Source organism: Hordeum vulgare, chromosome 5H (genome assembly GCF_904849725.1).
Source record: "Hordeum vulgare subsp. vulgare chromosome 5H, MorexV3_pseudomolecules_assembly, whole genome shotgun sequence".
Lineage (NCBI taxonomy): Eukaryota > Viridiplantae > Streptophyta > Magnoliopsida > Poales > Poaceae > Hordeum > Hordeum vulgare.
The window spans coordinates 504,044,235-504,068,917 of record NC_058522.1 but is presented as its reverse complement, the minus strand read 5'-3'; the positions used below and the strand labels follow the sequence as shown (position 1 = coordinate 504,068,917).

Genomic DNA, 24,683 nt, shown 5'->3' with positions numbered 1-24,683 from the left:
TTTGTTTTTTTTTCTCTCAAAACTCTCAACACTCATCTCTCTGTTAACTTAACAAAGAGAGAGAACTCTCTCTAACTCCACCTAGAAGAACACAAACTTCAAATCCTCCTACCGGAGTCCACCGTCGACGGATCGAGGCCCCGTTTGCCGGAACGGAACCGGGACGTCGAGGAGAACGACAAGGTGGGAGGAGCCCGAGGAGGGGCTCACCGACGGTGACGTGACGGCCCGGTGAAGCCGGAGTTCGCACGAAGGTGACGGTGGAGACGGCGTGGAGGCGGTGACGGTGACGATGGTGGTGATGTGCCGGCGAGGGGGAGCCGGTCGGATCCGGCGAGATGATGATGTCTCCCTGCCCGGTCTCTCCCGGACCGAGCGGGAGATGGCCGACGGGGGGGGGGGGGGGCGGGGCTCGTCGCGGGGAGGAGGAGGCCGAGGGGCGGCTCAACGGAGGAAGGGCTGCTCGCCGGCGGGGGGGGGGGAAGGAAGGCCGCCGGCGGGAGGAAGGAGGAGGATGGATCTGGGAGAGGAGGCGCACGGGCGAGAGGGAGACCGTGGTGGGGGGGCTGCTCGCCGGCGGGGAGGGGAGGCGCGCCGGCCAGGGAGGGGCGCCGGCCGAGGCGGGCGAGGTGGAGAGGAGGGAGGCGACGGGATGTGGAGGGGGGTCGTGTCTGTCGTGGGAGGGAGAGGGAGGCGGGTCGTGGGAAGGGGCGGTCTGGCGTGGGGTGAGGGGGACGTCTCGTGGGCAGGGAGAGAGTCACGAGAGGGAGGGAGCGTCGGTGGGTGGGGTGGGCCCCCCCCCACGAGGGGGGTGGCTGGCGGCGGCGCACAGGGGGGGGGGGAGGGAGCTGGCGTGGGGGGGGGGGGGGTGGCGGCTCCCTCGCCAGGGAGCTAGGGTTTGGCCGGTTGGGCCCTTTTTTGGCCCAGCTGGGCCAAGGGGTGGGGTTGCTTTCTCTTTTTTTTTTGATTTGTTTTGTTTTGTTTTACCTTTTCCCTTTTTTATTATTTCTTTCTTTCAATTTTCTTTTCTATCTTTTATCATAATTATTTTTTTTAATACTTTCATTTACAATTTATTATACCTAATTTTAATTCTTTCTTTCATAAACATAATCTTTTAAAATTTGTAATGAACTTATAAAGTACTTTACTTTTGTTTTCAAATTTGAAATCCGGACAAACTCGAATCAACGCGGGTCTGAGATGGAAATTCGATGACGTGGCATCATTAGCGGTTGATCACTGTAGCTTAATTACAATCACTACTGTAGCAAAAGTCGAGGATGTCACAATTCTCCCCTACTAACAAGAATTCTCGTCCCGAGAATTAAGAGGTAGAGGGAAAGAGCCCGGGGTATTCATCATGAAGATGATCCTCGCGTTCCCAAGTGGCTTCATCTTCGTAGTGATTTGACCACTGCACCTTAAGGAACTTGGTGACCTTGCGACGAGTCTTACGTTCAGCTTGATCGAGAATGCGGACCGGATGCTCTTTATAAGAGAGGTCTTGTTGTAGCTCAAGCATATCATGATCCACTGCTCGAATAGGGTCCTTGAAGCAGCGACGGAGTTGAGAAACATGGAAGACATCGTGAACCTGAGAAAGGTTCGCCGGCAGTTCCAATTGATAAGCCACTCTTCCACGCCTTTCGAGAACAGTGAAAGGACCAATATAACGAGGAGCTAACTTGCCCTTGATTCCGAAATGGTGTGCACCTCTCATTGGTGTGACACGGAGATAAGCCTTTTCACCAGGTTGATAGACCATATCTTGATGATGACGGTCATACTGACTCTTCTGACGAGACTGAGCAGCCTTCAGATTCTCATGAATAATGCGGACTTGATCTTCGGCATGTTGAATAATATCCGGTCCGAAGAGTGATCGTTCCCTAGTTTCTGACCAATTCAGAGGAGTCCGACACCTTCGCCCATACAATACTTCGAAAGGGGCCATCTTCAGACTAGCTTGATAGCTACTGTTGTAAGAGAACTCGGCATACGGGAGAGATTCCTCCCATTTCTTACTGAAAGAAATGACACAAGCTCGAAGCATGTCCTCGAGAATTTGGTTGACTCGTTCAACTTGTCCCTGGGATTGAGGATGAAATGCAGTGCTGAAGGACAGATGAGTCCCCATAGCCTTCTGAAAACTTTCCCAGAATTTTGAAGTGAACAAGCTGCCACGGTCCGAACTGATTACCAACGGAATACCGTGAAGTGAAACAACTCTGGACATATAAAGATCTGCCAGTTGACTAGCATTAATCGTTTCTTTGACGGCCAGGAAATGTGCAACTTTGGACAGTCGATCAATGACGACAAGAATAGCATCATTACCTTTCTGAGACCTGGGAAAACCAGTGACAAAGTCCATTTCAACATGGTCCCATTTCCACTCAGGAATAGAGATAGGCTGCAGAGTTCCAGCGGGCTTTTGGTGTTCTGCTTTGATACGCCGGCATATATCACATTCTGCCACATAGCGTGCAATGTCTTGTTTCATATTGGGCCACCAGAATCTTTGCCGGATGTCTTGGTACATCTTGGTACTACCCGGGTGAATAGACAATGGTGTGTCATGAGCTTCTTCCATCACCTTCCCAATCATCCTGAGATTTTCCTTCTTATTTGGGACGAATAGGTGACCCTTGAAATACAAGGCGCCACCTTCATCAACAGTGAAAAAGGAGGTTTTACCCTTCGCAATATAGCTCTTAATCCTGTCGACGTCATCGTCAAAGTCCTGTATATTCTTTATGGAGCTCACAAGATCTGGTTCAACCACTAGGTTACTGAGGGAACCCTGATTAACAACACGAAGGTTCATCTTTTGATACTCTTCAGGAGGAGGAACAAGGTAACCCTGAGGAACAATGTGGAGGTTCAGCTTACGGAATTCCTCTTGCAGACGATCGTGAACCTGATGAACCTGGAGGTGGTTGCAGTATGACTTGCGACTTAAGGCATCAGCCATTACGTTAGCCTTGCCAGGGGTATATGATATACTACAGTCAAAATCTGCTATACGCTCCATCCATCTTTGTTGAGGCAGGTTCAGCTCCGGTTGAGTGAACAAGTACTTCAGACTTTGATGGTCGGTGTAGATTTCACAGCGATTACCGACAAGGTATTGTCGCCATTCCTTCAATGCATGAATGACTGCGGCAAGCTCGAGATCATGAACTGGGTAGTTCTCTTCATGAGCACGCAGTTGACGTGAAGCATAAGCGATCACCTTGCGATCCTGCATTAGGACACAACCTATTCCTTGACGAGAAGCATCACAGTATATGACGAAATCCCTTTTCGTATCTGGAGGATCTAGTACTGGAGCGGACGTCAGTTTGTCCTTGAGTGCCTGGAAACTTCCCTGACATTTATCAGTCCATTCATACTTAACACCTTTGTGAAGCAGGTTGGTTAAGGGCTTCGCAATCTTGGAGAAGTTCTCGACGAATCGACGGCAATAGCTGGCGAGTCCGAGAAAACTTCTGACTTGCTTGACATTCTTCGGGGGAGTCCAGTCAAGAATAGCTTTAATTCGTTCGGGGTTGACCGCAATACCATCCTTGGAAATCACATGACCAAGGTAAGTTACTTCGTCTAGCCAGAACTCACATTTGGAATACTTCGCATAGAGTTTATGCTCCCGAAGCTTATCCAGTACAAGACGAAGATGTTCAGCATGCTCTTCTTTGTTCTTCGAAAACACCAGAATATCATCCAGATATACCACGACAAATTTGTCGAGGTAGTCCATGAATATATAATTCATCAATCGAGAGAAGGTTGCCGGTGCATTGGTTAAGCCGAAGGACATGACGGTGTACTCGTATGATCCATATCGAGTAACAAAGGCGGTCTTTGGAATATCCTCCTTGCGAACACGGATCTGGTGGTATCCCAATCTCAAGTCGAGCTTAGAGAAAGCGGTGGAACCAGCAAGTTGATCATACAAATCATTTATCCGCGGGAGAGGATATTTGTTTTGAATAGTGGCCTGGTTGATAGGACGATAGTCTTGAACCAATCGATTTGTCCCATCCTTCTTCTTAACGAAGAGAGAAGGTGCTCCCCAAGCGGAGGAACTCGGGCGGATGAAACCCAGACGGAGCGAGTTGTCAATTTCTTGCTTAAGTTCAAGGAGTTCATGTGGTGGCATTTTATAAGGACGCTTGGCAATAGGAGTGGTACCGGGTACCAAGTCAATGACAAACTCGACAGCTCGAGCAGGGGGAATCCCCGGAAGTTCTTCTGGAAAAACATCTTGGAATTCTCGGACCACTGGTATGTTTTCAATCCCTTCAAGAGGCGACGCATTTAATGCATTCAAAGCATACAGCCGTGCCTCAGCATTACGGACGAGATGAGCATGGTAGCTTACTAGTTCATCTGAAGGGTGTAGGAGGTGGATGGTTTTGGTGGCACAAACGATCGATACCGTATGAGCTTTCAACCAGTCCATCCCCAATATGAGATCAATGTTGGATGACTTTAGTAGGATGGGGTTGGCAAGGAATTCTAATCCTTCAATTTCAACTGGAACATGGGGGCAAACCACAGAGGTGCGGCATTCGCCCCCAGGGGTGTTTACCACTATCGGGATGTTCATCTCTTCGCTCCTAATGTCATGCATGTATGCAAAATTTTCCGACATAAAGGAATGCGATGCTCCTGTATCAAACAATACAGAAGCAGGTACTAAGTTAACAGAAGTGTACCCATCACGGTAGTAGGCTGGTCTTGAGCTTGACCCATATCAATGTTGTTGGACTGACCACGAACATAAGCAGGCTTAGTGTTGAAGTTGCGGTTCTGGTTGTTGCCACGGCCAGTTGCGGGAAGTGCCAGCTGATTCTGATTCTGCCTGCAGTCTCTAGCACGGTGACCTGGACGGCCACACTTGAAGCACAGCCCGTCCTCAGGACGGGAAGGAGGAACTCGAGGCGGTGGAGCTGGAAGCCTCGGCTGCCTAGGTGGTGGAGGAGGCAGGCGAGATGCAGCATAGGACGGCCTCGGAGTAGGAGCAGGTGCATGGTACATGTTGTTGGGAATCCAGATCTTCCGCTTCTGTGCAGATGAGCCCGAAGATGAGCCCATGTCACGGTTGCGCTTGCTGCTATCTTTGTATTCCTGCAGACCAGTCTCAACCTGAATAGCCTTGTTCATGAGGGTGGCGAAATCAGCATAGTCCTGAACGAGGAGTGTCAGCTTGATATCAGGGTGGAGGCCTTCACGGAACTTCTCCTGCCTGCGTGCATCAGTCGCAATGTCTTCTTCAGCATAGCGAGATAATTCCAGAAATTCCCGCTGATAAGCATCCACAGTCTTGTTGCCCTGGACCAAGTTGCGGAACTCACACTTCTTCCGGTCCATGATTCCCTGGGGAATGTATCGAGCACGGAAAGTAGCCTTGAACTCTGCCCAAGTGATGATAGTTCCATCGGGCTGAGAGCGCCTGTGGCTGTCCCACCATTGAGCAGCGGGACCCTTCAGAAAGTAGGCGGCAAAGTTGACATAGCTCGCCAGGGGCACATTGGCAGACTCCAGCTCATAAGAAATGTCACGGAGCCAGTCATCAGCATCTAGAGGCTGAGTTGAGCTGCGGTAGATTGCAGGGTTGAGACGGCAGAAGTCTTGAAGTGTCACGCCTTGTGGTTGGTTCATGTTCGGCCTTTGGAACTGATCCATGAGCCCTTGCATAAACTGGCGGTTCAGCTCAAACTGTTGGATCATCCCCGCCATATACTCAGGAGGCGGGGCTGGTGCATCGTTGGCAGGGCCACGCGGGCGGCCAACTGGTCTAACCATCCTGTTAAATATTTAGCAGGGGTAGTTTAGCTTAAAGTAATTGAAAGGAATCGCACGCATTCATGACGTAATCAAGCATAATGAAAGGGAAATGCGATAGATACTCCATAGTAGTTGAGTTCGACATACAGACCCATACATAAGTTCGATTACATACTAACGATTAAAAACTCGAAATTTGGCGATAGCCCGGACGCATTTGACGATACCCTGGACTCACTAGGCGGCACGCAGGCACGCGGTGGAAGAGTACCACAACGAGATGTAGCGATAAGGCTACATCAACCTCGGAGAGGACGATCGAATCCTGGTAGCTGGCGGTGATAGAAGGTAGGGACAGGACCCTGTGTCCCGTTGTGACTCTGGTGAGGGTACCGCATCCAGTCGAGCAGCTGAGGTCCAAGTGCAGGGGTTCTACCCCCAACATCAGTCCACTCGAGAGCTGATGGTAGCTCTGTCCTGCTCGGCTCGCGGATGCGCATAGGTGGAACCCTCGGACAGTGTGATGGCTGCAGCTCTGTCAACGCATCGTAAAGACGAGCGCGCGTAGCATACAACTCCACAGTCAGAGGTCGGAAAGCACGATCCATTGCCTCAGTGTACTGCACCAGAATCTGCGCGTCGTAGCGACGCGTCACGTAGGGGGCGCAGACAGCGACGTAGGAACGGTCGCTGCGCTCCCGGACGTCAGAAGCGTAGGCAGTGAGATCAGACCCAGTCTCATCCCCAGCAGGAGCATGCGGGATGTATCTGAAAGGGCTCTCCTCCAGGTGAGGGTACGCTCCACGGAGACGGGTGATGGCGATGTAGGCCGCATCATGGACGGCCATCTCGACCGACACTCCAATACCACAGAACACGTGGCGCTCGAGGGTCTCGCCGCCCCTCTGGTCGAAGATGCGAACCTCAGCCTGGTACTGGTACTGGTTGTACTCGCGGAAATCCTCGAACACAGTGTACTCGGGGTACCAGCGATATCCCAGCCTGGTCAGGAGATCGACCAAAATGGCCGGGAACCCAGTCGTCTCAGTGGCCTGTGTCAGGCGCACGTGCTGCCTTGCGGGACGCATCTGAAAATAAGATTGACGGATGTCAATGACAGTGTGTGTAATACATATTCAGGAGAAAAAGAGTAGATAGTCCAACGCTCCGGATTGATGTGATTCGAGAACCTAATGTTAGAGTTAGTAAAATCTTTGACCCGAAAGAGAAGAGAAAGTAGAGCCCAGAGTATAGGAAAGGAGTAAAAGATACTAATACCACCCAATTGAGATGTGGGCCCGTAAGCCACAACATCAGTGTTAGTAAAGTTTTTCAAACACTAGACTCAACTTCGGCCAAGGAGTTGATAAGGGGGCTACCTACAGGCAGTTGGCTCTGATACCAACTTGTGACGCCCTCGGCTTAATCGTACGCTAATCATACACGCAAATGCATACGATCAAACCCAAGGACTCACGGGAAGATATCACAACACAACTCTAGACACAAATAAAATAACATCAGCTTCATATTACAAGCCAGGGGCCTCGAGGGCTAGAATACGAAAGCTCGATAAACACACGAGTCAGCGGAAGCAACAAATATCTGAGTACAGACATAAAACAACATGGGGTGCCTTAGAGAAGGCTAGCACAAAAGATACAACGATCGAACGAGGCGAGGCCTCCTGCCTGGGAACCTCCTAACTACTCCTGATCATCAGCGGCCTCCACGTAGTAGTAGGCACCGTCGGGGTAGCAGTCGTCGGCGGCGGGGACCTCCATCTCCTAGGCTTCATCATCTAGTCGCAGCAAACGGATCAAGGGGACAAGGGGGGAGCAAAACAGCGGTGAGTACTCATCCAAAGTACTCGCAAGTCTTACATCAGAACTATTCTAATTATGCACCAGTATCAAAGAAGGGGGTTATATGTGGACTGACTGCAGCAATGCGAGAATAGAGAGGGAAGGCCTAGTCCTATCAAAGACTAGCATCTTCAGGGTCTTGCAGCAATAGACGAGAGTAGAACAGGGGGGTAAAACAATAATAGTCATATTGTTACAGTAATAATAAAGTGAGGTCACGCCTAAAGATCCTCCCTCGACTCCCTGCGAGGAAGCAATCCCGAGGCAAACTAATTCCAGTTTAAGTAACAATTGTAGTTGTATAAGATCGGGGCACAACTCCAAGTCGTCCTGTAACCGTGGACACGGCTATCCGAATAGTTAATTTTCATCCCTGCAGGGGTGCACCACATGTCCCGTCACGCTCGATAACACTCTGGCCGGACATACTTTTCTGGGTCCTGCCCGGCCTCGGAATATCGACACGTCGCAGCCCCACCTAAGACTAATCAGAGAGGCCAGCCCGCCGGTCTAAATCCTAAGCACAAAGGGTTCATGGGCCCAGTTCCCCTTCACACTCCTGCACGTGGCGTGGGCGGCCGACGTCAGTCCTAGCATCCCTTAATCACAAGCGCGATGCATCTCGGGACCACTCGGGCGCGCGCCGCTACATTACTCGCATCTGAAAAGCTTCGGCTGATACCGCGACGCCGAGTACCCATAATTCTTCCCGCGTAGCCGGTTAGTGCGAAAAGGTCTCCGACCAACCCAGATCAAATACCCAAATCCATTAGCATTTTAATTAGGCCAACAACACAGTCTCACGGGAATCCACCCGTCTCACAACTAATCACCAATGATCCCAGTAACATGGTCGAGTAACTGTGTGGTCGTAACATCGGGGGGAATCCGAGGTATCACCCTCGTTGGATTCCGAACGATGTACCCGTCAAGGTGGGCTTAGAGGAATCACCCTCGGGGGTCCCACACTCGCGGGGTTGCACGACAGAGACGTCATCGGGAATGGTGAAAGAGGAATCACCCTCGATAACCACGACCGACTAGCTATACTACAGAGATATCATCAGGAGTACTTAGCGAGGTGTCACCCTCGGTACCCGATAGTATCTCTGTAGCGCCGTACAACAAGGGGGGGAGGTGAATGTGCTGTGTCGGGTCTGGCTCGTCGATCAGAGATCGAGATTTGAAAACAAGCGGGGCAACTGATCTACGGGGTCAGAGGGGATGACTGCTCCACCTATACTAAGCATATTAAAGGTACAGGACTGAAAGTAGCAGTTCATAAAAAATAGGCTATGCATCAGATATAGGAGCTAACTACAACAGTAGCAAAATACTAATGCAAGCAGTAGGAAGAAAGACATAGGCGATATAGGAATGATCAAGGGGAGTTTGCTTGCCTTGCTGCTCTGCGGCAAAGGACTGATCGGCAGGGTCGTAGATGTACCCGGCAGCAGCGTCAGTCTCGGGGTCTACCGGTAAGAAGAGGGGGAAGAAACAATAAATAATAGCACCGATGCAACACAAAGCATGACATGGAAAGATGCAGGCTAGACATGAGCTAACGCAGCAACATCCGTCATAGACGGGTCGGAGAATATCTGACGATATTTTCCGGGTCTCGGGCTACTACCGGTTATACTGGAAACGATGGAAAAGTTCCATGTTTGCTATGCTAGGGACGCGTGACAGACGAACGGGCCGTGTATCCGGGTTCGTCTCGCTTTGCTGATCAACTTTCATGTTGAAATTATTTCGATCTGACTTACGGATTATTTAATATTAATTTTCAAAGTTTTAATAATTATTTAGGAATTAAAAACAGATTTAAAAGATTTAATAAAATTTCATTATGACATCATCGCGATGTCAGGCTGACATCAACATTTGACCGGTCAACTGACCAGCGGGTCCCGAACGTCATAGGCACAAGTTTTTATTTAGATTAAATATTTATTAATCAGATTAATTCAACGAGGGACCCACGTGTCATACTCTAATTATGTTAATTAATTATTTTAACTAATATATCTATCTATTTATTTATTTAAGAAAAACATTAATTTTTATAATTTATATTAACTCTCGCGTGGGGCCTCCTTGTCATAGACAGCGGGTGCATTGGCCCCACCGGTAAGTGGCCTAAGGTTATTTTCTCATTTATTTTTATTAGATACCTAACCGTGCAAATACCGTATTCCTCTAAATATCCATATACGCAAATACATACATCACATCTCATACATACATACATACATACGCATCTAATACAACATTTGTTTTTTTTTCTCTCAAAACTCTCAACACTCATCTCTCTGTTAACTTAACAAAGAGAGAGAACTCTCTCTAACTCCACCTAGAAGAACACAAACTTCAAATCCTCCTACCGGAGTCCACCGTCGACGGATCGAGGCCCCGTTTGCCGGAACGGAACCGGGACGTCGAGGAGAACGACAAGGTGGGAGGAGCCCGAGGAGGGGCTCACCGACGGTGACGTGACGGCCCGGTGAAGCCGGAGTTCGCACGAAGGTGACGGTGGAGACGGCGTGGAGGCGGTGACGGTGACGGTGACGATGGTGGTGATGTGCCGGCGAGGGGGAGCCGGTCGGATCCGGCGAGATGATGATGTCTCCCTGCCCGGTCTCTCCCGGACCGAGCGGGAGATGGCCGACGGGGGGGGGGGGGGGCGGGGCTCGTCGCGGGGAGGAGGAGGCCGAGGGGCGGCTCAACGGAGGAAGGGCTGCTCGCCGGCGGGGGGGGGGGGGGGGGGAAGGAAGGCCGCCGGCGGGAGGAAGGAGGAGGATGGATCTGGGAGAGGAGGCGCACGGGCGAGAGGGAGACCGTGGTGGGGGGGCTGCTCGCCGGCGGGGAGGGGAGGCGCGCCGGCCAGGGAGGGGCGCCGGCCGAGGCGGGCGAGGTGGAGAGGAGGGAGGCGACGGGATGTGGAGGGGGGTCGTGTCTGTCGTGGGAGGGAGAGGGAGGCGGGTCGTGGGGAGGGGCGGTCTGGCGTGGGGTGAGGGGGACGTCTCGTGGGCAGGGAGAGAGTCACGAGAGGGAGGGAGCGTCGGTGGGTGGGGTGGGCCCCCCCCACGAGGGGGGTGGCTGGCGGCGGTGCACAGGGGGGGGAGGGAGCTGGCGTGGGGGGGGGGGGTGGCGGCTCCCTCGCCAGGGAGCTAGGGTTTGGCCGGTTGGGCCCTTTTTTGGCCCAGCTGGGCCAAGGGGTGGGGTTGCTTTCTCTTTTTTTTTGATTTGTTTTGTTTTGTTTTACCTTTTCCCTTTTTTATTATTTCTTTCTTTCAATTTTCTTTTCTATCTTTTATCATAATTTTTTTTAATACTTTCCTTTACAATTTATTATACCTAATTTTAATTCTTTCTTTCATAAACATAATCTTTTAAAATTTGTAATGAACTTATAAAGTACTTTACTTTTGTTTTCAAATTTGAAATCCGGACAAACTCGAATCAACGCGGGTCTGAGATGGAAATTCGATGACGTGGCATCATTAGCGGTTGATCACTGTAGCTTAATTACAATCACTACTGTAGCAAAAGTCGAGGATGTCACAGGCTTATAGGTTTTATCGAAGGTTAGCAAGGATTTGTTGAGCTGGGCGGTAGAGTACTTTCGCCATGATCCAGTTGTCCTTGACCACCTTGTCTTTCGAGGGTAGGTGTTAATTCTGGGTAATGTAGTTGTCGAACCTTGAAGCAAGAGTTGACAAAAAAGAATGATAGTATAGGATGCGTTACATGTAAAAAATGATGAATATGTATGTACAATACAAGAACACATGAGGCAATTTACCCAAATTGCTATAATTAGACGAAACCAAATCCACCGCACTGAAAGTGATGATAGAACTCGACAAAGTTGTGATGGAACCCTATATATATGTATGACACATGGATGATCTTCAAGAAATAAATTGGCACGGCATAAAAATGATTATGAATCTAAGAAAGGATTTTAACAACTTAGGTTAACCCCAGCGGGAGTCGCCAAGAGGACGACATCGGGCAACGAGGGGGCGTCTGTCGTCCAACCGTAGTCATCAAAATTGGACAGTGGTCTATGACGAGTCGTGTGCAAGACGAACCGAAAGGGAAAAGATGTGAGTAGGACACATGGGTTAAGGGGATATGTGGTGCAAGTAAATGTGGACGAGAAGGGCATCCGGACTCCCCTAAACCCCCAATTTGACGTCGACTTGAGGGAATCAAAATTATAATTTTATATGATATACTGCTAACTAAAACCAAGACACTTATTTCAGAATTAGGGGGGGGGGGGGTACTAGTTAGGGGTTCGGGCCTTTTTCCCCTCACGGCCAGTGAGAATTCGATCTAGTGGAGTTGGGGAAGGGAGGGCCATTTTCTCTTCTGTTTTGAGAAAGCCAAATAGGAAGGGAAAAAAGATAGAAGGGGCAGAGAGCCAATTCTGCAGCCTTTCCTTTTCTGCATTTTTTTAGGGGGGGGGGGGGGGGGCAAATAGATGGGGGAGAAAAAGGAAGTGGCCGAGAGGCGGCGACGTAGAGTGCACGAGCAAAGCCTTCAATCAACAAAAGGATAAGAAAAGAGTTGGCGTCCGTCGTAGTTGAGGTGACCAACTGTTTTTGTCACAAGCATATGTGTGCACGCCTGACTACTTTGCTAGGGTCTCGTGTGCACGCTTAATATACGGCCGTGCACGTGCACGCATATGCGATCGATATTCCGTGCCGGTATTCAAAATAGCTCGGTGCCAACCGGCCAGATTTGAACAGCTAAAAAGTACTCTAGTGCAAGTGGAGGTGCTGCCAGATGTGCAGAAATAATAAACAAAGCAAAAGCATATTGGCCAGTAATTAAATTTTCCCCAGTTTTATCAAGTGGTCAACAGAGATAAGAAAATTCAACGATAATAGGGCCTCTGACGTGTAACAGGGCACCGCCTCCAGTAACTTATCAGTTCATGTATCAATGCATCATCACACAAAAATAATACTGGCACAAAGTGGCGCAATTTTGTAATCGTATACCATGGCGGGGTCGAAAGCAACAGCATAGTCACATGAGATTATCATGAACCAAAGTGAAGTGGCATACCAAGAAAGCACCAGCATTCTCAGGTCACATCATAAGGACCGGATATGAATTGACATTGCAACAAACACAGCAGCACTATCCAGTGAGATTCACGTGAAGCCATATGGCACATGAAACCACAGCTTCAGAAACTATGGTCTGCCAGCTTCTGGTTAACTATCTGCGGGCACGCAAGGAGCAGATGACGGATAAATAAATTTGCGCAGGTTCAAACGCTGGAAATGGAAAATGAGATCCCTGGACCATGAGCCATCAAGAAAACAAGGCAATTCATTTACGAATGACTTCGATATCTTGTTAAAGCGGTTCAAATAAAGTTATGGAACGTAACAGGTGACACGCTAAAAGGTTTCGGCTGACAGAATGAAGATATAGCACATCCAGTAATTAGGTGTCCTTCGGGCCACTCTTCTTTGCCGCCTCTGCCGCGGCCTTCTCTGCCTCAATCTCCGCAACATATTCATCGATTTCAGTCTCCTCAAGTTGCCGAAGGCCATCCTTCTTTGTCATCACTGCGATCTCGATGTTCTTCCCGCCACTCTCAACAACCTAAAAGGTTTTGTCATCTATTAGTGCTTGCAGAACGGAAAGAAAATTGGAAGGATAAACTTAAGTTATAGTGCACATCATATGTTCTGATGTCCATAACATTTTATTTTGACAAATAGTAAAGAATAAGGTTAGTGTCAAGGACACAAGAGAAAAGATCAAGCAATTCCATACGGATCCTGACCATCCTAGAATAGATAATCGATGCTGAAAATCAGATTGAAACTAAATACCATCCCTATTGAGGAATTTAAATGATGGACATTATATGTTCTAGCACTACACATACTAAATTCAGTATGTATACTTGGTATAACCATACAAGTTCCAGATCCATGAAGATGAATTGGTGAATTATAGCCCATCTGGCACACACGCATGGAAGCTCATGGCAAAAGAGAACTGTTCTTCAGAAATGTTGCAAAAGCTAAAAGTACAGATGCGGCCTATATTTCACATAAATATGGCAAACGATACAGACTGGTCTCATTGATTGACTCAGCAAATAAAGCAGCTAGCACACTAATGAAAGCAGAGTGGTATTTCCGAAGTGCAAGTTTATAAGGAACTGCTAGATTAACATCATTCCCCAAGATTCTGTTATGAAGAATATTCAAACAAACACTCATTAAATTTGGGGCTATGCATACATACTCTCTTGATAGTTGATACAGAGAGCAAGCCAGATGATGGACCACAGACATCTGACAATTGCATGATAGACTTCGAGTTGCATAACATCCAGGAAACAAGGATAGATAGAAAGCCCCACGTTTGCTCAATTCGGAACTCAACTTAAGTTACAGTTTTCTTAATAGAATGGAGTGAATCAGACAATGTAAATTCAATATTCACAGAGGCCTAAGCAAGCTTATCGGCACAACTAAAAGGAGCTGCACCAGGAGTAGCTATGTAAATGCCTCGTCATAAGTACCTGTCACAATTCCTCATTTTCACCTCCATTCCACTAAACATAAGAATGCTACGACAAAGAAAACACCACATCTATGAGTGGCAAGCAAGGCCTTTCAGTTCACTCAGCAGTCAACACCCACCAGTACTTTTCAGCATTTGTTTGGCAAGCCTGCCCCTCAGTTGCTAATTTAGTTTGAAGCTATACTCTTATTGTGGCATGACAAAAATCAAGTAAATCTAAGTATATAAGAGAATAAGAGATTCTACGCATCATCACATTTCCAAAGGCATCTCAAATACTGTGTGCTTGATAAATTAATCCTTGCTCAGAACGGAGTGAATCAGACAGTGGTAAATTCAGTATTCACAGAGGCCTAAACAAGCTTCTCAGCACAACTGAAAAAAGCTGCACCAGGAGTAGCCATGTAAGTGCCTCGTCATAAGTACCTGTCACAATTCCTCATTTTCACCTCCATTCCACTAAACATAAGAATGCTACGACAAAGAAAACACCACATCTATGAGTGGCAAGCAAGGCCTTTCATTTCACTCAGCAGCCAACACCCACCAGTACTTTTCAGCATTTGTTTGGCACGTCTGCCCCCCCCCCCCCCCAGTTGCTAATTTAGTTTGAAGCTATACTCCTATTGTGGCATGACAAAGATCAAGTAAATCTAAGTATATAAGAGAATAAGAGATTCTACACATCATCATATTTTCCAAAGGCACCTCAAATACTGTGTGCTTGATAAGTTAATCCTTGCTATACGGAATGGAGTGAATCAGACAGTGGTAAATTCAGTATTCACAGAGGTCTAAATAAGCTTCTCGGCACAACTAAAAAAAGCTGCACCAGAGGTAACTATGTAAATGCCTCGTCATAAGTACCTGTCACAATTCCTCATTTTCACCTCCATTCCACTAAACATAAGAATGCTACGACAAAGAAAACACCACATCTATGAGTGGCAAGCAAGGCCTTTCATTTCACTCAGCAGCCAACACCCACCAGTACTTTTCAGCATTTGTTTGGCACGTCTGCCCCCCCCCCCCCCAGTTGCTAATTTAGTTTGAAGCTATACTCTTATTGTGGCATGACAAAGATCAAGTAAATCTAAGTATATAAGAGAATAAGAGATTCTACACATCATCATATTTTCCAAAGGCACCTCAAATACTGTGTGCTTGATAAGTTAATCCTTGCTATACGGAATGGAGTGAATCAGACAGTGGTAAATTCGGTATTCACAGAGGTCTAAATAAGCTTCTCGGCACAACTAAAAAAAGCTGCACCAGAGGTAACTATGTAAATGCCTCGTCATAAGTACCTGTCACAATTCCTCATTTTCACCTCCATTCCACTAAACATAAGAATGCTACGACAAAGAAAACACCACATCTATGAGTGGCAAGCAAGGCCTTTCATTTCACTCAGCAGCCAACACCCACCAGTACTTTTCAGCATTTGTTTTAGCACGTCTGCCCCCAGTTGCTAATTTAGTTTGAAGCTATACTCCTATTGTGGCATGACAAAGATCAAGTAAATCTAAGTATATAAGAGAATAAGAGATTCTACACATCATCATATTTTCCAAAGGCACCTCAAATACTGTGTGCTTGATAAGTTAATCCTTGCTATACGGAATGGAGTGAATCAGACAGTGGTAAATTCAGTATTCACAGAGGTCTAAATAAGCTTCTCGGCACAACTAAAAAAAGCTGCACCAGAGGCAACTATGTAAATGCCTCGTCATAAGTACCTGTCACAATTCCTCATTTTCACCTCCATTCCACTAAACATAAGAATGCTACGACAAAGAAAACACCACATCTATGAGTGGCAAGCAAGGCCTTTCATTTCACTCAGCAGCCAACACCCACCAATACTTTTCAGCATTTGTTTTAGCACGTCTGCCCCCAGTTGCTAATTTAGTTTGAAGCTATACTCCTATTGCGGCATGACAAAGATCAAGCAAATCTAAATATATAAGAGAATAAGAGATTCTACACATCATCATATTTTCCAAAGGCACCTCAAATACTGTGTGCTTGATAAGTTAATCTATGCTATACAGAATGGAGTGAATCAGACAGTGGTAAATTCAGTATTCACGGAGGTCTAAATAAGCTTCTCGGCACAACTAAAAAAAGCTGCACCAGGAGTAGCTATGTAAATGCCTCGTCATAAGTACCTGTCACAGTTCCTCATTTTCATCTCCATTCCCTTAGACATAAGATTGCTACAACAAAGAAAACTACCACACCTATGAGTGGCAAGCAAAAGCCTTACAGTTCACCCAGTACACCCCAGTGCTTTTAAGCACTAGTTTGGCATGTCTAATGTTCAGTTGCTATTAACTTTGATTTGAAGCAATACCCATATTATGGCATGAAAAAGATCAAGCAAATCCTTAGTTGAGTAAAGAAAGTATAAACTATTTCATTCACTGTCACATTTCCAAAGGCAACTCAAATACTTGTGCACTTGATCAGTATCCAGTTAGCTGAACACATTTACAGCTAACGAGCTACTTGCCCTGGATCTTGCTAGGAACACCAGCATCAGAAATAATCAGAGTAACCATGAACCCATTAAATCACCTAACGTCAGATGAAAGGTAGAAACCAAGGCCTATTGTGTGCTACTACCAAGGTTTATTCCTGGAGCATGTTAAGTACGCTCTACGAGCCTATGGTCACCATTCAACAGGAGAGATGTGACCTTCATAAAATGACGAATCAAGCAATTGAGAATTTCGCATAACATGTAGTGCAAATTGAGGTCTATTCTGTTGGATATAAAACTAACGAGAAGAAATTGAAGGATAAATACCTCTAGAAGGGCTCGGATGGTGAGCTTGATGGTCTCCTTGCCGGAGGTGTCCTTGTAGTTCTTCTCCAGGAACTCCCTCATGGAGTTGGAGTTCCTCCCCGTGGCGTTGGCCTTCCAGGCGGAGAAGGTGCCGGAGGGGTCGGTCTGGTACAGGGCGGGCTTGTCCGTGTACGGATCGAAGCCGACGATGAGGGTGGAGAGGCCGAAGGGGCGGACTCCGCCGCTCTGGGTGTACTTCTGCTGCAGGCCGGCGATGTAGCGGGTGATGTACTCGACGGTGACGGGGTCCTCGACGGTGAGGCGGTGGCTCTGGCACTCGACGCGCGCGCGGTTGATGAGCACCCGCGCGTCCGCCTTGAGCCCCGCGCACGCCAGCGCGACGTGCGTGTCCAGGCTCGCGATCTTCCGCACGGACCTGCGGAGCCGGCGAGATGAGATCTGCGGGCCGGAAGGCGAGGGGAGGAGGAGGGAGGGGAACGGCGGGTGAGGGGGGTCGCTGGTACCTGGAGTCCTGGAGCTTGGGGGTGGACTTCTTCTCGACGCCGAGGACGACGGTGTCGGTGCCGCGGACGCCGACGGCGGCGTTGCCCTTGCGGACGGCCTCGAGGGCGTACTCGACCTGGAAGAGGTGGCCGTCGGGGGAGAAGACCGTGATCGCGCGGTCGTAGCGGGCCATCGCCGGCGGCCGGTCGGTGAGGCTTAGGGTTTGGTTTGGGCTTCCCGGCGGCGGAGGTGGTGGTGCCTTGGCTGGGTTGCTCGATTGTGTGCTCGGCGGCTTTGGGGGAGGGAGAAGTGGTGTTTCGGGTTGGGCTTCGGTGTTTACTTGGGAAAGAAGAAGAAGGCCTAGGTGTGATGGTATGGGCCCATTCCGTGACAGAGTACACGACCTGTATCAATCAGTCCGTTGCTTATAGTAATTATTAAAACAACACAAAAATAAAAAATCTTCTACTTCCTCCGTCTCAGTTTATAAGTCCCACACGTGTACCTAGATCGTTAATTTGACCAACTTAATAATAAACATAAATTATAAAAAATATATCATTAAAAACTTTAGATATTCTGTTTTCTAATGATATAATTTTTATATTAAATAATAGATTATATATATGTCAAATCGACGATCTAGATACACGTGCGCATCTTCTAAACTGTGACGGAGGTAGTATATCGAAACACCCCGGTCCTCATGTTTTTTACAACTAAAGTTGTCATTTATGAAAAGAAAAAAAACAATTGAAACTTATCATTCGAAAATGAAGTTGACATGCTTGACAACACATCCTCGCGTCATTAAATTTGTCATAAAAATATATTCGGAGTTGTCATGTGTTGGTGCCACATGCATGACACTTATCAGGGTCCAAACGGAAAGATTTGCGGAATATTTGGTTCATAATTTCAGTGGATCAGCCACTTCTTAAATAAATTGGAAGGACTAACACGGATTTTTTTTCTTCTCTCGGGAGCATATGCTCCCCAATGGATGGTAAAATCAAAATAAAATTATAAAATTCTGATTTTCTTTTGTAGATGTTCATATTAGTTTAAGAAGTCTGCTTGACAATTTTCATGTCATCTGGGATAACCATGCTTGGTCAGTGAAAAAAAACAAAGTTAAGTGTAACATTCGGAGGTAACAGTTGGTGTTTAATTTTTTTATTTGCACAGGTCAAAATGCTTTAATTTTTTCCTGAAAATTTGCATGTACTAATTGGGTATGACAATGAACACGTGTATTTTTAACTTTTTTTTATAATTGTAAAATTCATTTTTAGCACGCAGAAGCATGTGCTCTCTAGAACCAAAATTGATTTCGTGGCAGCACCACCCTTTTAAAACACATTAGCCCCGTGCATCCTCTCACCACCGGCAGAAAAGAAGCACCAGCATGGGACACTGTAGCACTAGTATAATACACACAACAATCAATACAAAAATCTTCTCTATATACATGTGTAGGTTGATTAATATTTCCTCCGTCTCAAAATAAGTGTCATTTTATACTACCGCTAATATAAAATTAAGACACTTATTTTGAGACGGAGGGACTAGATAACACAAAATTACGCCGCTAGTAAAGGCCCGCCGAAACATTGCATTATAACACACATTATCTTCCATATGTGCAGACAAATAATACTTTTTTATGAGATCCAACAACACCAACGATGTAAAGAATCACGCCAAACCATAGTAGTCAAATTTCAATCTCTACACTAGAACAAGAGGCAAATTGACCGTGAAGACACACATGTGTCCATGTTACAAGAATAAATGTTATTGCCGTTGTTGTTGTTCTTTTAGAGAAAAAAGGGTTACACCTCCTGGCTTCTAGATAAAGGTTATAAGATGTAACAAAAAACACTACACTTGAGTTGTCATATTCCACACCTGAACGGCGAGGGAGCGAGCAAGCGAGCAGCGCGACCCCCATTCCGTCCCCTCGCCCGCCAGGCGTCACTCCGACACCGACGTCCGCCTCCTCCCGTCGCCCGCCACTCCGACGACGTCGACCACCCTCTCCATGGTTTCGAGCCCCGCCTTGGTGTCTGCGCTGCCCTGCAGAAACGGAGATCGACTTGTAGTCTTCGATCTGGGCATCTCCTCCGACAACAACTCGCTCGGCTGCAACGATGCCAACGAGATCTCGTGAAGCTTGCGTTGTGGGGAGGGCGTAGCCAGAACGCCGACGGTGCAAGACGGGGTCGGAGGCAGCCACAAGCCGTGGGCGTCGGCCCCCCTTCCAAGAGATCCCTCTAGAGGCGCGGAAACTATCGGGAGCTGCAGTCGTGGCCGTGCCCCCTTCCCCGCCCTCCCCACCACGCGTGATGTCGTCGGACATGGAGGGCCTCTGCTTCCGCTGCCTGCGGGAGGGGCACTTTCGGTGAGACGGTGTCGTGGGTATAAGCCTGACAGTAGATGTGTAGGGTACGAAAAGGATGGGCAGAGTCCCAGCTACGGCGAGGTTGTATGAGTTCAGGCCCCTCTACGGTGGAGGTAATAGCCCTACGTCTCAGTGCTCTGGGAGCTTGTTGTCGAGTGGAATATGAAATACAATGATTTGCTAACCCCTGCACCAGCGGGGGAGGGTGGCTTATATAGAGTGCGCTGCCCTCCACAACGGTTCCGGTACAGGGGTGGAGTAGTGGCGATTGAATGCGTACGTTACAGGTAACGTACGTCCTAAATGCTAATAAATGCACCGGGAAACGTACGACCGTTTCCCTCCAGGGGGGTTACGATGTTCCGAGTGACATCCAGTCGGTTAGTTGGATGTTCTCCGAATGCAAGTCTCCGACTGGATGGTCGAGGACCTGTTACCGACTGGACGATGGGGACTCCTTAATTCAGTCAGAACTGACTAAGGGTCTTGTCCCTTATGAGGGGTAGTCCTTGGGTAGGACTTACAGGGCAGGCCCATGACCCTACCCTAGGACTATAACCCCATCATTAGTCCCCGAATGGATTGGGGTTGGAACGACGAAGCGATGCTTGAAGTTTGGATCCGACTGGAATGGATGTGACTTTGGCGTTGCTTGCCTCGATCCATTTTATCTTCTCTGACCCAACGATCCGAGTGGAAATCTTTGTGGAACAAACTGTCGGAAACCGAGTGCTTCCAGGGTATCTCTTGACGTGACCAGTCAACTGACAGCGGCGGATTTTCCGGGATCCTCAAATTTCGGTTTCCGCGCGCTTAGCGGGGATGACGCTAGCGCGCTCGAGTAGCGCCTGACGCCTCGATTCTAGCGCCTTCAACTTCTCCACTGATATCGCCGCGGTCGGTCGGGGGATAAGGTTTCGGGGCCACCTGCCAGCGACCCAGCCGGAACCTTACTTAAGTCCCAGCGGCAAGGGTTTTTCGTTATGCCCGCCGGATCTTTTGCCTTTGCTTCGTCCTCCTCGCCGCCTCCAGCGCACCTAACCTCTCCACTCCTCCTTCCCCTCCGCGGATTCGCAGCTTCCGCCATGACCAAGGGTCAGACCAGCAAGATGGAGGCGAGGAAGAAGAAGAGGAAGGCGGCGGCTCCTGCTCAGCGGCGGCAGCGGCCGTTGCCGGCGGGGTGGATCCAAGGCGACTTCCTCCCCTCCACGGTGACGGAGGGGGATCTACTGCAGCTGGTGGAGCACGGGATGATCGTGCACAAGTCTTGGAGGCTGCCGGCGGAGAATGAGGTCGAGCCGGCGCCTCGGGAGGGGGAGCGCGTCCTGCTGCTCAGCCATGTCTATCGAGGTTTCTCTCTGCCCCCGCGTCCTTTCTTCAAGGGCATTATGAACCACTTCGGGGCACAGCTTCACCACTTTCCCCCGAATGCTATTGCCCATCTCTCTGCTTTCATAGTTATGTGCGAGTGCTTCATCGGCCGCCCTCCCCATTGGGGGTTGTTCAAACATATATTCTCTGCTAGATCTCAAACTATCAAACGACTCAGCCAGTCGGATGATAAAACGCATCTTCTCCAACTCTGCGGAGGCTTAGGTTTCCAGAAAAAGAGTCGGAGTAGTTATCATGCTCTTCAGCTGAGTGAGTCGGTTAGGAACTGGCAGTCGACGTGGTTCTACTGCCAAGACGTTGCCTGCCCGAATGCCTCGACAGGGTTGCCTCCTTTTAGCTTAGATCGTCCCGCTCCACCTAAGCAGCTCGCGCTCACGAAGGCAGAGAAGATCGACATCCAGCCCCTGGTCGACGCACTCGTAGACGTCGTCAGAAGGGGAGTCACCGGCATGGATTTGCTGGAGACTTTCCTTGGTCGGCGCATACAACCACTGCAGGCTCGCGACCACGCCATGTGGCACTACATGGGGCCCGAAGACTCCACTCGGACCAACGTCTTGAGCGTGACCGAGGAGAAGGTGGCGCCGTGGGTGCTCCAGATCACAGGCGCCTGTGAGAACCCCAGAGGGTCTCGGCGAGTGAGGGCTTTCAGCGCGGACAATCCTCCTCCGAACCAGGTGAGTACCATTTGTCGAGTGCACGTATCTGTTTTAGTTTTATCGCTTTCTTGAATCTCTGCCTGTCGTTTGATGTCGCCGACTGTATTTCACGCAGAAGTGGACCAACTGGTTTTCTCCTGTCTCGAACGGGAACCCGGACGAGGAGGAGGAAGAAGGCAGCTAGGAGGGCAGTGTGGAGAGCGGCGAGTATGTCTCTGACAGTGGGGAGACGGAGGAGGAGTCTGGTGAAGAAGAGGAGGATGACGAAGAGCAGGACTCGCCGCCTCCGCTGCCAGAGCACCGGACCAAGCGCCGACATGAACCTGTGGTTCCCTCGGCCCCTCCGGCATCCTCGAGTGCTCCGCCTGCTGCTCCCGTGGTTCCGAGTGCTCGGAGCGCCAAGAGGGCCAGGGACGTTGCTGTCGAGTCCGTGGGTCAGCCTTCCAAGGTGGCCAAACCGAGTGGGTCTAAACCTCAGAAGGCTTTGCCGCGGATAAGGGTCGTCGTTCCCGTCACCTCGACGTAAGTGTCCTGTTCCTCTAACTTCCTCTGATATCCGATTGGACTGTTGTTTTATTGGTCGAATGAATTTCATTCGACATGGTTGCCACCTCTGCCACCTCTCCGGCGTGCCAGGAGGATGATCCCATGGACGCGGACAACGTCGTCTCGTCCCAGCCAGGTGCGTTGTAGCGATTCCGCGAGTTTTATATTATCGCATCGCGGATTCTGTCTTTGGTCTTGCCCCTTCCTTTTTCTGAGATCCCGCGCCGTTCGGTCCGGCAGGGGCGATTTATGTGGATGAGGGTGACCAAGGGAGACCTGAGCAAGCTGCGGAGCCTGTCCTTGAGGCTACCCCGCCAGTTACTGCTCTCGCCGCGGTCGTGCCGCCGACTGAGGCGATGCCGCCGACTGAGGAGGCGATGGTGGCTGCTGAACCGACTGGAATGGGCCTTGGGATGCCCAAGGAGCCTCCAACGATGCCAGGCCCATCAAATGTCGAGTTCAACATCGAACACCTCCTGGAGGATCAGGTGGGAGCGGCCAAGGGAGCCATGGTGCAGGCAGAGCTGATGGCGGGAGAAGCCAAGAAGGCGTACGACTCCATCGCCTCACTGTACCAGCGCAGCTTGGAGCTGCGGGACGATATCCGAGTAAGTAGTCTAGTAAGTATTTGCTTTTCTCTTGTTTCTCTTGTAACCGACTGGGTGTGCTCGGAGACCGTATGATGTTTGCAATGGGTTCACTCTGAGTAAACCCAGTGGGTGTAGTCCCCGAGACTTCTGTCGAGTGCTTGCACCGGCAGTTGTCTTTATGCATATTGTCTCTGACTTAGTCATATTCGTAAATAATATGGTCGACTGCTAACAGTTGGGGCACTTGGAGTGCACCTACTGTAAGAGTCTCCGAGAGTAATTTTACTCAGGTCGGGTGGTATTAGCCTTGTAGGCGTAAGTGTTGTGATGAATCTCAATAGGGCGGACCTGTTTGAGTTGCATGCCAGTGGGGTCACTCTCAGTGAACCCACTGGGTGTAGTCCCCAAGACCGCTGTCGACTGCTTGCGTCGGCAGGGGTCTGAAGAACTTAGACTTTGTATTGTTGGATTTGTCTGATCGTCTCTTGGCGCTGACTGGCAGAAAACTTGCGAGATGGGGACAGCATATGAGACTCTGAGGGCAGAAAAGGTGCAATTTGCTGGTGAGCTGGATGCGACACTGATTGCAATGGCTGGAATGAAGGAAGTGCCGGCGGAACGAGAGAAGTCGTTGGAGCAGGCTCGTGAAGTGAACAAAGCGCTGACTGCTGAAGTTGAGAAGATGGGGAAGCAAAGGTCCACGCTGATGGGACAAATGGATGTGCTGAACAAAGGGTGTATAGCGCAGGAGAAATACGTTAGTGACTGGGCTCGGCAGATGATGACGCGTCTGGGTGGTAAGTCCTGTTTTTCTGAGTGCTTGTGGTACGTACGTTACACTCGGCGTTGATTGTTTGCTTGCCCTGTGTTTGCATATTTTTGTGTGGACGCTGAAGCTGAAGCAACTGACGTGGAGCGGTCGATTCGCGAGAACATTCCACTCGGCGAGGACGCCAATCGAGACCTGCTCGCAGCGCACATTCGCGTGGGCAAAGTTGGTCCTTTCATCGGTCGACTGAGAGAAGTCTTCGGCCGGATCGACAAGGAGCTTTGGCCAGAAGATGAGTCGCAGCAGGAGATGGAAAACTTGATGAGTCGACTGGAGGAGGTCCCCAACCGAGTGCAGTCATGGAAGAAATCTGCGGCTCGCTGTGGTGCAGACGTTGCTCTATCTTTGGTCCGAGTGCATTGCAAGGAGGTGCGCGCGGAGAAGCTGAAGGCGTTGAAGGTCGCCAACACGGAGAAACTTCGATTCGAAGACTTCATGGAAACCTTCCTTGAAAGTGCCACCCGCATCGCCGACGGAATCGACCTGGACACCTTCGTGGAGCCCTCCAGTCCTGGCGCCAATCCAGACGACGCGTAAGAAAACTTTATCCTCGGTATGCCGAGTGTTGATTTGTAAGAAACTTTGGCCACTGCTGTTGGCCGTCACATTCTTGTTTCGGTGTGGGTAAGCTTGATCCACACCGAGCCACTATCTTTGTTTGAACCTTGAATCGAATCCTTTGCTCTTCTGTTGCAATTTTGACTCGAGTTTTTGTTTGGCATTTCTTGGTGAAG

The 24,683-nt window shown here is 49.1% G+C and overlaps 1 protein-coding gene across 1 annotated transcript; it reads right to left on the bottom strand.

The window, feature by feature from the left end:
• Positions 1-13,001: 13,001 nt before the first annotated feature.
• On the bottom strand, positions 13,002-17,847 carry LOC123400156 (proteasome subunit alpha type-7-B). The gene is made up of 3 exons (XM_045094572.1): positions 17,550-17,847; positions 17,047-17,461; positions 13,002-13,298 (listed from the first exon to the last, which is right to left on the bottom strand). Exons 1-3 carry the CDS (start codon positions 17,720-17,722, stop codon positions 13,137-13,139), a joined length of 750 nt encoding a protein of 249 aa, XP_044950507.1. The 5' UTR covers positions 17,723-17,847; the 3' UTR covers positions 13,002-13,136.
• Positions 17,848-24,683: the final 6,836 nt, after the last annotated feature.

What these genes read in the sequence shown, in the direction of transcription:
- LOC123400156 (XM_045094572.1), bottom strand. Translation starts at nt 17,722, where the DNA reads ATGGCCCGCTACGACCGCGCGATCACGGTCTTCTCCCCCGACGGCCAC. An exon ending in CCCAAGCTCCAGGACTCCAG is followed by an intron (nt 17,462 to 17,549) that starts GTACCAGCGACC and finishes CCGGCTCCGCAG; the next exon opens with GTCCGTGCGGAAGATCGCGA. An exon ending in CCATCCGAGCCCTTCTAGAG is followed by an intron (nt 13,299 to 17,046) that starts GTATTTATCCTT and finishes AAAACCTTTTAG; the next exon opens with GTTGTTGAGAGTGGCGGGAA.